Genomic DNA, 12,532 nt, shown 5'->3' with positions numbered 1-12,532 from the left:
TTCCTTGTTTCAGAAGAATGCTTATTAAAAACAGCCAACAAAAAACCACCTCCATTCAAAAATAAATACATATTTACTGTATACATATACATTTATATATACATGTTATATATATGTATGATGTGGTTGCTCAGGCCCCACGGTGTTACTTGTCTATGCAATGACTTTAAAAAAGCCCTAGTTAAATCTTAGATCCTAATATTATACTTGTAATTCCACTTCAGTAGGAAGGCTTGTATAGCTGAGGCCCATTATGGGAAAAGGATCATTCAATTATGAAGCTTAACTGTGTAAAAATTGCTTCAAAGAAGCAGGTATCAGGTATCTAATTATCTTCTTAAAACTGCAACTTTCCACACTTTCATGATTATCAGTCTGTGTTGGTGGCAATTCTTGTAGTACTTCATCCAGTTATAGTATAAAAAACAGAGACTTACTACTCCAATGAATAGACTCACTTAAAAAATTTGGGTACATATTCAATGCCATTTTCTTCCATGTACCGCCTCCGAGCTCTCTGGAGTTCCTCTATTCTTTGTTTCTCAGATGCTGCTGCTTCTATGTTTCCTTCCTCCAGAAGCCTGTAGGAATAACAGCAGGCCCTATAGCAATCACACAGTGTCTGGTCCAAGGGATTTTCCAGCACCAGTCATCACAAAAGACAAGCAGAAGCCAAGTGTGTTGTCGGTGTTGTACTTTCAGATCCAGGCTGAGATGCGACTCCCCAGCTACGTGTACCTGACCTATAGCCTAAGGCACACACTTTGTTCAGTAACTTCAGCATATCACAAACACTGAAGAACTATGAACAGAGAATTTGGACGGAATTAGTGTTGCTTCCATTCATAGCAGAAGTACATGATATTTCAGAGCCTGTTTTTCAGGTTTTTTATGAGGAATCTGCCCCAAGGTTGCACTGTAGCTCTACTGCATCAACAAGAAGATTTCAAATTTCCCTCAGCTGTGTTAAGCAGAAATTTGAGTGCAATACTATCTTCTTTACTAGCAGAATCCTCCACAGCTTAATTCAGACTGTAGTGAAAATACAGACAAAATTCAAGACTCAGTCAAGCTCAGCCTTGGACCCACCAAATATTAAGTGTATAAATAAGCATTCTTGCCTTTGATCTGGCCTGAATCGTGCATCTGTTGCAGGAAGAAGATCTTTCAGTAAAGGATCTAATTCATTGAGCTCAATAGCAAACCTGGTGAAGCCATAATAACGCTCATAATTGGTTGGCATGGAGCCTGAATACATAAGAGAAAGAAAAAAGCTTTTTAAGCTATTACTCTAAATATGCAAGAGATTCCTTTACTGATAAACTTTTAACAGAAAAATAATTAATATATTTTACTCTTACAATTAAAAAGCACCAAAAGCTATTTTCTAGGTGAAACAAAATTCACTAAATATTAATTTCAACTGCTTATCCTGCAGAGATTAACAGATTCAAAACTTCTATGCTCTTCCTTCTATTTTAAATAAAAGCTAATGTTTTCAATATTTTCAAGTTAAAAACAATTTCCTGTTCCCCAGAAAGTGGGCTTATCGAATGTGTGTCTAAAACCTAACCTTAACTGATATTTAGAGTTCATTTTGGAACTTAACACACACTCACAGACTGATTCGGCACTATGAGGAGTCAGAACCGACATCACAGAGAGCAGGGTGCAAAGTAGGGTTCAAAACAGCAAAAATACAAAGTAGGATTCAAAATTCTAAGAACAGTAATTCCTGGAAATGCACATATGAAAGATACAGGTGCAAAGAATGACTAATTCAACCTCAGGCCTGTAAGCAAGCAGGAAGTTGAAATTAGATCCTGAAAGTCCCAGGTGTTCTCTGTCTCTGAAGACCAATCCTTTAGGCTAATAAAGCATTAAGACAACAAACTCAATAAACCCCTATTTGTTGAATCCAAACAAGTTACCCTGCTCTCTGTAAGAAGGCAGACAGGCCAGCCCAGATGCCCAATTTTTTTCTTAATTTTATTCTTCTGTTGACCCCAAGATCCCAGCACATTTGACCAGGAGTCAGACTGAGATGTAAAAGATTTTGCCCCGTAAGAACATTTCTATTTACCATTATGATAAAGTTATGTAAATTCTCGTTTATTTGTCTAGCTAGGAATTTTAATTTCTTAGTAGCATTTTGTGTATTTAAAATGAAGGGCAAAACAGTTTCACATAGTTTAAGCTTACTCTACAACACCTTCCAGAGCTTATTACAAGCTTCTTACCTGGCCTCCATATGCATTTGGCTGAAGGTGCAACCCCACAATAGAGGCCTTCGTGCCACTTTCCAAAAAGGCGGTGAACCACCTTCCCTTCTTGATCTATCACAACACCCTGGACCTCATTTACATTGGAATTCCAGTAGTTCACCTGCAAGTTTAATCAAGGATTATTAGCTCACATTGCTTTTCCAACACCCCATTGCACCAATACACAATGGATCTCGGCATGTGGTGCTGACTGTCCAAATTCTGTGTTGGAACAGCTCACCTGGAACTAAGAAAACCAAAATTGAAAATCATATGGTCCTAACACTAACTGATTTAGTATAGGAGAAAGTCTGCATAATTTGCTATGTGGTTTTGACATAAAAGTATTTAAATTATCTGCACATCTGGGAACTACACTGTCAGTCATTAACCCAAATCCCAAACAGTTCTGCAAAAATGACCCTTTGCCCATCAGAGCCAGCTAACACTCCTCTTCCTATATGAGGAAGTACTGAATATACCTGTACTTGTATGGGAATTCTTTGATGGGTGTTGAACACTACAGAAGGGAAGACATACAGTCAGTGTTACTTGTTAATTGTTTCTTCTCTGATTCTCTTCTCTGTTTTGCTCTTCTTAGACACATTTAGCTCTTACACCTTCATCCAAGAGCCAGTTTCCCATTCTCAGATTACCCATCAAAACAGAAATTTCAGATTCATGTTGACACCCTATTGCTAACATTGCAATGGTATCTTGCAATGGACATCTTTTGTTGCAATATGAAGACAAACTTATCTTTAGGGAAAATACTTGATAGTAACATAGCTATACAGAGTTCTATTTTTATATATGGTCCTTGCTGGATATTAAAATACTATGAATGAAAGCAGCATTATGTAATCTAAAGAGATAAATTATTGACCAACAAATTCTAGTAAACGGAGAAGTAAAATGGCATGGTAGTGTACAGTGACTTTGTGTTTTCCTTGTGGTAATATAAAAAAAACCCTGACATTTCATTTTTAATCAAAAACCAGTACAGCACACAGCTATACAGCAATGGAACGCACTGATATCAAATGTTCAGCGGAGTAGAATCATACTACTTGACATAGCCTTCTCATTTGACAATTTACATTTTATGAATACTGATAAAAGAAATAAAAGATAAAAAGTGGAATGTGGACTTCAGGAATAGTGTAGAAACAGCTTGATGTATCCTCAAATTACGCAGTTGTACGTATATAAGATATATATTAGCATCCATATGTTACCTTGACAAAAGTGAGTTTACAAATACAAACACTGCTTTTTGTGTTTCTGATAGTTATCTCTCCGTAGTGTTCTATCCATCTCCTTCCACTAAGAATATTATGTATGCAAGTAGTGACTTTGTTCCAGACATAGTAATCTCCATACCTAAGAACAGATTAAAAAGCAGTTGGTAACATCTATTAATCATGATCACTTGTGACAAAAAAGTAAAACACTGCTCCTTTATTGTAAAAACAAACCATATTGCCCAAAATCATCTGCACAAATGACAAAGTCCTGCATCTGGGTACATTACTAATCCTCCTTAGAGAAGCTCACCTAAGCACCAGTGTATGGAACTACAGAAAGGTGCTATAAACAACAAATAAATACATTATGAATCACTGAAGCCCTGCATGGCATATTCACTGTCCTCAGAGCATAAAGTACTTTAGCCACAATTCCTGTAGGGGCAGGACAGTGACCCACAGATCAACACAAGGGTGAATTGACGCTATAAGCAGAAAATGTAATTAAATCACAAATAGAACAAAATAAATATGGAAAGGAGATCAAGAAAAGGAAGTAGGAAGCCAGGAGCACACTGGCACATCATCCCTTTCCCTCTGTAACAACTATCCAGTCAGAGCATCTCTAATGTCAAACAAGAGAATAAAACCAGGAATTTAAATTGTGCAAAGCTCATTCTCCTTCAGAGCTTAGGGGAAAGCATGAAGACAGAAGACAAAGCTGCTCCAGAGCGCATTTACGTCAATTTCATGAGATGGATAAAGAAGTGGAGTGATGCTACGCTGTTAGAGGCAGAAAGAAAGGCTGGCTGCAAGGTACAGGAGCAAGAACACCACTGCAAAAACAGAGGACGTTTAAAGTATCCACTCCTTGCATATTCTTAGGATTTACAAGCTGCAACTAGTCTTACTGGTGGGTGAAGCTACTGCTTCTCACTACTCTGCCAACATCTGAAGAACGCATTTTGGTTTATCCACGTTTTGAAAAAAGACCTTTCGTGGTCTGGTTGTTCTGAGAGAACGCTCAGCAGCAGTGAGAGCCTTAGAACAGCATCAGCTGCTGACAGTCCTGCATTGCAGCCTTGTTCTGAAGGGCTCATCACTACTTTTGTACATTTAAAACATGGGTACTCTCTCCTGAAACATTTCTATCCCACTCTCTCCATCACTTTCTAGAGAGTGTGTACATTTTTCCTCCAAACACAAAAAAGGATCTTCAGGCTCAAAAAAGCTCCAGTAACTGCACCTGAACACTAAGGAGAGATTAGAGCTAGGCACCAACTCTCACCGGTACAATCCATGTGATGTCTGCATACACTTCCCCCAACCCATGCACAAGGCAGCACAGACTAGAGTGCACCAAAGACTGAAAACAAAAAGAGAGAGGACAGAAGCTTACTTTGGAAGAGTCACATTCAAGGTTCCAACTGGCAGAATTTCCATTGATTTCCCCCAGAATTTGTTTTTCCACCTGATATCTGAATATAATAGTGAAAGATTTAAAAAACTGAAATGACCACGGTCTCCCCCCTTGCAGTGCTCTGTGTGGCACAAGACTATCCGTGTTAGACTACCCAAATCAAAACAGAGCAGTAGATAGTATGAATTTGCCATGAAAGCACTAAAGGAAAAAATACTAGAAAATTACATTAGGACAGAAAAACTAAAAGTAAGTTTAATTAAGAATTGTGTCTGTGCTGCGTGATTGTCAAATGTCTTGTGCAAATATTCAATACAAATTAAAGGCACATGCCAGTAGATACAAGGAAAGGAAGAGCTATTTCTTCAACTGTAAAAAGAACTGCTTGTGTTTGTAAGAAATAGTAATTTTATTGGTAAAAGCCTTATAAACAGAAGAGTATAAACAGGCTGCAAGTGACAGGGGAAGTTTTAACTTGTCTGCTCACTCTTAAGAATGAGAATTTGGAGTAAAATAAATCAGATGAGTTTATAATATGTCACTTCAAAAAAATAAGTATAGAAATTCTGAGTAAGTTCCAAATGCAACACAGCTTGTACAAAATTTTTACTTGACAATACAAAAGAAGTTATGCTTTAAAATTAAAAAGTATACCTTGCCAAAACACAAAGTTTTTTGATTCACAGTGACATGCTGAAATGGGAGGATGGTGGCTAACCTGAAAAACAGTTTGGTTGAGTTTAAAACATTTAATTTTCATTCCTAAGACAGTACAATTTTTATTGCAATATGAAAATACTAAATAGCCCACATAGCTATGAAAACAGATACAACTTAAATGGTTAAAACAGTTCCTTGTGATTATTATAAAAATTTATTCCTTCTAGCATTTAATGAATACCACTCATATTAACAATACTTATTTACTCCAAAGAAAGTAAACCATTATAACTAGAAAGAAAAAATGGGATTATTCTATAAAATGAAGAACCAAAAATATAAATCTAACAGGTGTGTCCATCTAGAAACAAACTTTACCTGCTCTGAGAAAAATCGAAATCCTTTGTCTTCTCTAATACATTCGTAAGTCTCACCAAGCACTGGGTTAAATGGCTTGCTTCCTGCTCTAAAGTATGTGGAGGCATAGCCTGATGCTGCAAAGGCAGCTATGAGAACCTGCAAAAATAAGACCAGAACGTGAGAACAGGCAGACATTCTTGTGTGTGTGCCATCACTGTGTGGTACCACACAACTCACTGTGCTCGGAGTGAAAACTGGACTAATGAAGCATGCCTAAGAGTGAAGCCATGCATCCCAGCCAGAACCAGTATAAATATTTATTTCTTCTGTTGATATAATTTCTTTTTCTCCATGGGCTCATTTAGTCTTTCAACAGTCCCTTAAAATGACAATCAGCACATGACACAGTTTGTATGCCTTTGACCAGGCTTATCATTGGTGACCTAAAACAGGCCCAGCTCTAGTCCTTCTTCCTCTGAATAAATATTATGTGACAAATTCTAATTACAAGATCACATACCGTTTTCCTATGGGAACTATTTTATTTAGTGCCAGACATAAACAGCTCTCACTTAGGATGCCCTTAACACAGAGTTATCTCCAGATCTTCCACACATGTGCAGCCTTAACAGCCCCCTTGTCTATATTCCCAACACAATTTAATAATCTCTAAGCCAGGCTTAACAGGGAGTAATAAGTTAAGTGACATGCCATGGTAATTTAGTTTACAGGTCTCATTTGCAGACTTCAAAAAAATCAGATCAGCCAGTCAGAAGTCCAAACAAAACTTCAGAAAAACAATACAGGGATAAAACTGAATCGGCTATTGGCAATATGCTACCAGTGGGACAAACCTTATCCAGGTTCCCCTCTCCTCCTGCTAGTGAGGACACATCCCTCATGTGAGATTTTATATGCTTTGTTTTCTTCCCACTGTGTAATAGGTGCTCCATTCATTTTATATTATTCAGAAATGCAGCATCAACAAAATTAATACTGTTTTCACTGGATTTTTCTTCAACAGTAAAAACCTTCATTCTTCTAAAACTGCTTTCAGATTAATTTCAAATTCCTTTTCAATTTAATTATAAGACACTGCAGAGAAATGAAGGAGCTTACTATCCTTATGATTCGAGAGCAATATGAAGTAAAAAGGTTTCCACTGCTTTTGGATGCTTGTTGGAGATAGCAAAGTCCTGATCTTTCAGAGAACAGTGAACAAGCAGCAACACATTCACAGCATTGCTGCCAGAAGCTTTGGGTATTCACCTCTTTTCCAAGTAGTCCCATATGCCTCAGCTCAGGTGTGCAGTTTGCATTTTTAAGGTGATTTTAAAAGTTTGGCTTGTATTCCCAAGTACTGCAGCAGACATCTGTAGCAGAGAAGGGGATTGAATCCACGTTTCCAAGGAAGCTTTCAGTTGCACCATGGCTTTTCCTTCCTGAATTCTCCTTACTACTTCAATACTGACCTCCCAAACTTTTCAGCAAAGGTGGCAATCAGCCTGCTTTACTCATTACAATCCTGCCCACTCCTTACAGAATCTCCCTCCTTTAGTGAGGGATAGAATCACAGAATATTCTGAGTTGGAAGGGACCCACTAGGATCATCTCCCGAGTCATGTAAGAAAACAGAATGTGATGATGTATAATTCAACTCCCTTTTGCAAGACAGGTTCAACTTCTTCAGTGTTTAGGACTCCTCACTCTCCTGTAGGCCTTGTGAACACGGCAGTTCAGGGACTTGAGTGTGCTATTGTATGATAGCCAAAGGCAACCTCTCTTCTCCTGGTTATCCTCAGTGCTGCCAACCCATACCAGGGAACAGTAGATATGTTCAGCAACAACACTGCCAACTTTCCCTTACAGCCTTTCCCTGCATCTTCTGAGGAAAAGGAAACATGACAGATCAAAGCACTTTGAGAGCTGAGCACAGGCTGCTGGCCGTCAGTTAAGAACCCAAAACATACTTACAGGGGAGTCAAAGACAGGCTGCCCTGGCAAACTTTGTTTTGGTGTTTTGAAACTTCTCTATTAGAAATTGCCTGGGAGGACATCTTATTCACACCTATATTAATCATAAGCCAGTCACAGACTTGATTAAGGCTGCTGGACTTGATCACTGAAAGCCAGGAAAGGATGCTGCAGGGTTAGAAACTGCCAATGCCTACATCTACAGCCATAGAGTGTGAGATCAATCTTAAATAAATGAGTTACAACTGCAGGACTTGGTTTGAAGTCAAGAAAAGTCCCTCAGCCTTGTTCAGATCAAACCTACCACCTGTAACAACACTCTTCTGACCCAGCAGGGAGGTCTGTTGTCTGTGACCAGGAGAAGAAACAGAAGACCCTGCATAGACCCCACTCAACAGCTCCCTTTTTAATACAGACAGAAGTGCTACACTAAATGCATTACCATGCGTTCATAAGGATCATCTGTTTCAGCAGCCTTGTCCAAGAGTTCACTGTATTCCAGCTCTTCACAAAGATGTTGCAAAGTATTCAGAGGTTCATTTAGCTCAACTGGCATGGATACTTTGGAAAGATCTTTGCCAATGTTATTTCTCAAAATATTCCACAGATTGATGTTACTGGTGTCAGGGCTGGGAGCTGGAAGACAAGTTCTCCGTCCATTTCTGAATGCGCCTCCTGTCAGCTCACCATTAAGAACTGGGAAGGGAAAAAAATATGATCATAAGAAAGCACCAGACTAAGAAAAACAGAGTTCTCCATTCAACCAAATCACTGCCAGAACAAGCAAGCCCAACTTCACTGTTTTCAGCTGAGTTGGTCTTGTATTGACATGCAGTAATTCTGGTACATGAACATAACCAACGTAATTTCCCAAAGTTTGAAACACAGTATACTTTGCCGAGAAATGTTGTCTGCAACACTGGTGTTGTCCTCAGATATATTGTCACTCACATCACTGATATAAGATTCATCATCAGAAGCCTAAAACATAAATGAAATATCCATTAACTCAAATACATATAAAATATACTACCAAAATAAACAAAAATAGTTAACTGAGAAACAAATATCCAAAGAAATAATCTGTATCCAATTAGAACTATTAACTAAATCAACTATATGTTTAAATCAGTCCATAGTGCCAATGCACTAAAAGTGTCAAAACAAATGCTAGCCATCCTCACGTTTCTGAATTCCTTATTATCCAAATACAGACATGAGATCTGAAAAAGGTGGCTTCAAATAAGATCAGGGATGAACAAAAAATTGATAACATAATGTGCAGGGATGGGAGGTGAGAAGACGTAGTCAGATTTGTGCTTTTTATAAAGAACCAAACAATAAAATGCAACTTGTGTTTCAGCAAACAAATTATATAAAAATCATTTTGCAAAACAAGAATCTCATCAGGTAAGTAAAAAGACTATTTTAAAGAATTGTTTTACACAACTCTTTTTTCCAGAAATATTACTTTTTTGTCTATTCCTCTCATTACAGAGAATAACTTTATATACATATATAGTAGAAGACTTTTTAAAGAATATTTTAAAATCTAAATTTAATTGACTGCACAGTCAGATGTAACTGTCTATGTCATCCTTAGGTGGAACTGCCACAGCCTAGAAAGGACATGTACTGAACATAAATTACTGACACAACTAACTTTCAACTCAGTTTTACACTTCAGGTAACTCCTACACCTCTTTCTGTGGCCGTCTCAGGTTTGTTTATCCACACTTTATACATTCCAATACCTTTTTATTCTAAGTAGCATTACTAAAAAGATTCACTAGTGGTAGCACTACCTAACTCTGTCCAGCAGCCCAGCTGCCACCTGCTGTCATAGCCTACCTCGTTTTCTGACGAGCTGGCAGATAGAAGCACTTCCTGTGCATCAAAGAACTCTGAAACTGATTCAGACATAGAAAGCCTGCTTTCATTAGAAACTTGCTGAGACAGTGGCAAACTGACATGAATTTGTTCACCCGTCTGTAAATAAAGCACAGAATAGTAAAAGTATTATTTCTAATATTAAAGAAATATGCGTAGAACGGATAAATCACCCAAATAAGTTTCCTATGCCAAATAAAAGCACAGAGAGTACAGACAGCATTTTAGTAGGACTTTGTGTGTAGCTAACAGATGAGACTGAGGATTACAAAATGAAGTGCCTTTTAAACAGTGAGATCCACGTCTTCATTTGAGGTCTGCCCAGCATCTACTGCCAAGTTTTAGCAGCATGAAATTGCAGATCTAGTTCTCTATGCAGATAAATGATTTTGTGGACAATAGCTGGGTTGTGTCAGACAAGTTCAACCATCAATTTTAGATGAAATAACATCTGGTAATAACAAATTACATCACTGGGAGCTAGCTTTGATACAACTAAATTTAATTATAAAGGTTTAAAAGGTCAGGCAGTTATAAGTTACTTTCCAAATAAATGACTGTGTGAACCTGTTTAGTAACAATGTTTGAAAAGTTAGAATATTTAGGAGAATAGCTATAATATATTTTTTCATGGGCTTTTATTCTATGTTTATACTCCAAATCTCATTTGAATTATGCCATTAACTCTGGCTCAATACTACTAAAGGGAATGAACTCTTTACAGTTTATTATAAAGAAATGTAACATCAAAGTCAAGGATTCAAAATGGTGCTATGTGTACGTCAGTAGTGCAGCAAGCTAAAAATGAAACACACCCTCCTCTTCCTGCTAGTGATGGGAGGAACACCAGATTTCAATGTTACCCTGCAAGATATCACATTAAGAAAAATTAAGATTCTCTCCCTGTACCATTTTACCACAGGATCTGTCACTGCGGGGGGAAACAGATTTCTGACTTAATCCCTTAATTTATACAGCATATTGTTCCTGTGAGATAATACAGATGAAACTACTGAAGCCCTTCTAAACATGGTTAACTCTTCAGATTGTAGCACAATCCTCATTAATCTTATTCCAGAACTCCTGCATATGGTTTTGTTGCCATCTTAATCCTGTAGAATTATTCTATACAGTTACCTCAAAATGCACTAACAAAACATCCAAAAAAAGCATAAACAAGGCAAGAGGTCAAAACCCATTCCTTTTCCATTCGGATTTAAAAGATTGCAGATGGATTGTGACGCTTGATGAATTAGAATGAAAACAGAAGCTCATTTTACCATAATCTTTACAGGAAATTATTAAAATTTTGAGGTTTCCTGTAAACTAGAGGGACTTGGAAAAATACACATGCTCCTACCTGAAAAAGATCCTCACACAAGCATTATCTACATGCTGCATGATTATAGATATATATAAAACAAGCAAGATAAGTGAATGAGAGATCGGGAAACTCCTCTGAAAAACTTCTTCAGTCAGGAGCACTTCTACCAAGACAATGACGAACAAATGAAAAAGCAACAGCTAACCAACAAAAAACACAGAACAGAAGAGATGGCCATTGTCTAGAACTTCACTGCAGATTGCTGTGCTGTGGCACCACTTTACTTCTATCTTCTGTTGCTAGCCTCCAGCATGCTGGATTCTTGGAAAAATTGTTTGGGTGTTTTCAAAAAGCAAATAAACAAATACAGTTTTACCTTTCTTGCTTGTTGGAAGAAATAATTAGGAGACAAGACTGTGTTAATTGAAATGGCATATGCATAGAAAAAAATAGTGCAAGTGACAAATCAAAAACATTTTTGTAAAATGCAAGCAGAATGGTTGCCAAAGTGACCATAATAATTGGAATATATTACAGTCCACAAATTCAGATTTGTCACACGGGAAGCTCACTGTTATTAATACAAATGTTCATTAATCTGTTGACTAAGGAAAGCAAAACAAGAAAGACTAGGTGTTGCAAAAATATTAGTGCAGTGCTTGGTTCACAGACTGAACCTTTTAACAGTACCATTCAAGATACTAAATGTGAGGCCCTTTAGGCACTTGCAAAATCAGGCCATTAAATACTAAATTGTTCTGTTGATTTGGCAAGAAACTAATATACAGAATTGGTTAGCTACTGTGTGATACATTCAAATACAGTAAAACCTCACTAATTCCCACAACCAACAATTAATATTCCAAAGCTGGAGTCCTTCTCTGTTCCTCTAAAGAGACCAAGATGAGTTCTTTCACCTCTGACATATGGAAAACAAAAGACCAAAGTTTTACTGTACGTAAGGAAATATAACCTGACTTTTTCTATGAACGAATGTTTGCCAATCCGAAAAATTCAATAATTTGTCAGATGTGTTACAGCTATTTAGTGAGAATTAGCAAGGTTTGTTCGTACTCTAAATCCATTAAAGGCCAAAGTCTTACCTCATCAGGACTAGGGATAATATTTACACTGACAACCTGATCACAAATAACAGATTCTGAATGTATTCTGTTCAAGCGACTCCTTAGTTCAGCATTCTGGTTGAGAGCCTTAAAATAAAAATTGCACATTTCATTTAAAATTAAAATATAAACATTAAACAAAAAAGAAAAAAAGGAAAAAAGAAAAAAGAAAAAAAAGAAAAATTATAAAAAGTCTTTCCAGCAATTTCCTAAAAAAAAAAATCACAGAACCTCCTTTCTTCCATTCATAGGGAGATGCCTATTTTGAG

General features: G+C 37.2%; 1 protein-coding gene across 5 annotated transcripts in view; it reads right to left on the bottom strand.

The window, feature by feature from the left end:
* OSBPL6 (oxysterol binding protein like 6) overlaps positions 1–12,532 on the bottom strand; it is a 102,139-nt gene that overhangs the window by 11,007 nt on the left and 78,600 nt on the right. For 3 of the 5 annotated variants that reach the window (XM_042040515.1, XM_042040516.1, XM_042040518.1), the window contains 11 exons: positions 12,243–12,350; positions 9,777–9,914; positions 8,819–8,906; positions 8,368–8,621; positions 5,970–6,107; positions 5,586–5,649; positions 4,911–4,989; positions 3,503–3,647; positions 2,241–2,385; positions 1,122–1,248; positions 459–581 (listed from right to left, as the gene is read on the bottom strand). In XM_042040515.1, coding sequence (XP_041896449.1) covers positions 459–581; positions 1,122–1,248; positions 2,241–2,385; positions 3,503–3,647; positions 4,911–4,989; positions 5,586–5,649; positions 5,970–6,107; positions 8,368–8,621; positions 8,819–8,906; positions 9,777–9,914; positions 12,243–12,350 — 1,409 coding nt within the window. The remainder of the gene's footprint in view (positions 1–458; positions 582–1,121; positions 1,249–2,240; positions 2,386–3,502; positions 3,648–4,910; positions 4,990–5,585; positions 5,650–5,969; positions 6,108–8,367; positions 8,622–8,818; positions 8,907–9,776; positions 9,915–12,242; positions 12,351–12,532) is intronic. The other 2 variants (XM_042040517.1, XM_042040520.1) reach the window with 1 other exon arrangement.

The sequence above is a fragment of the Corvus kubaryi genome, unplaced genomic scaffold (assembly GCF_017639235.1).
Source record: "Corvus kubaryi isolate FWS band 111438036 unplaced genomic scaffold, C.kubaryi_AGA036_p1.0 37396, whole genome shotgun sequence".
NCBI classification, from domain to species: Eukaryota; Metazoa; Chordata; class Aves; order Passeriformes; family Corvidae; genus Corvus; species Corvus kubaryi.
Note: the sequence above shows the minus strand (reverse complement) of the source record. Positions and strands in the feature narration are given on the sequence as shown.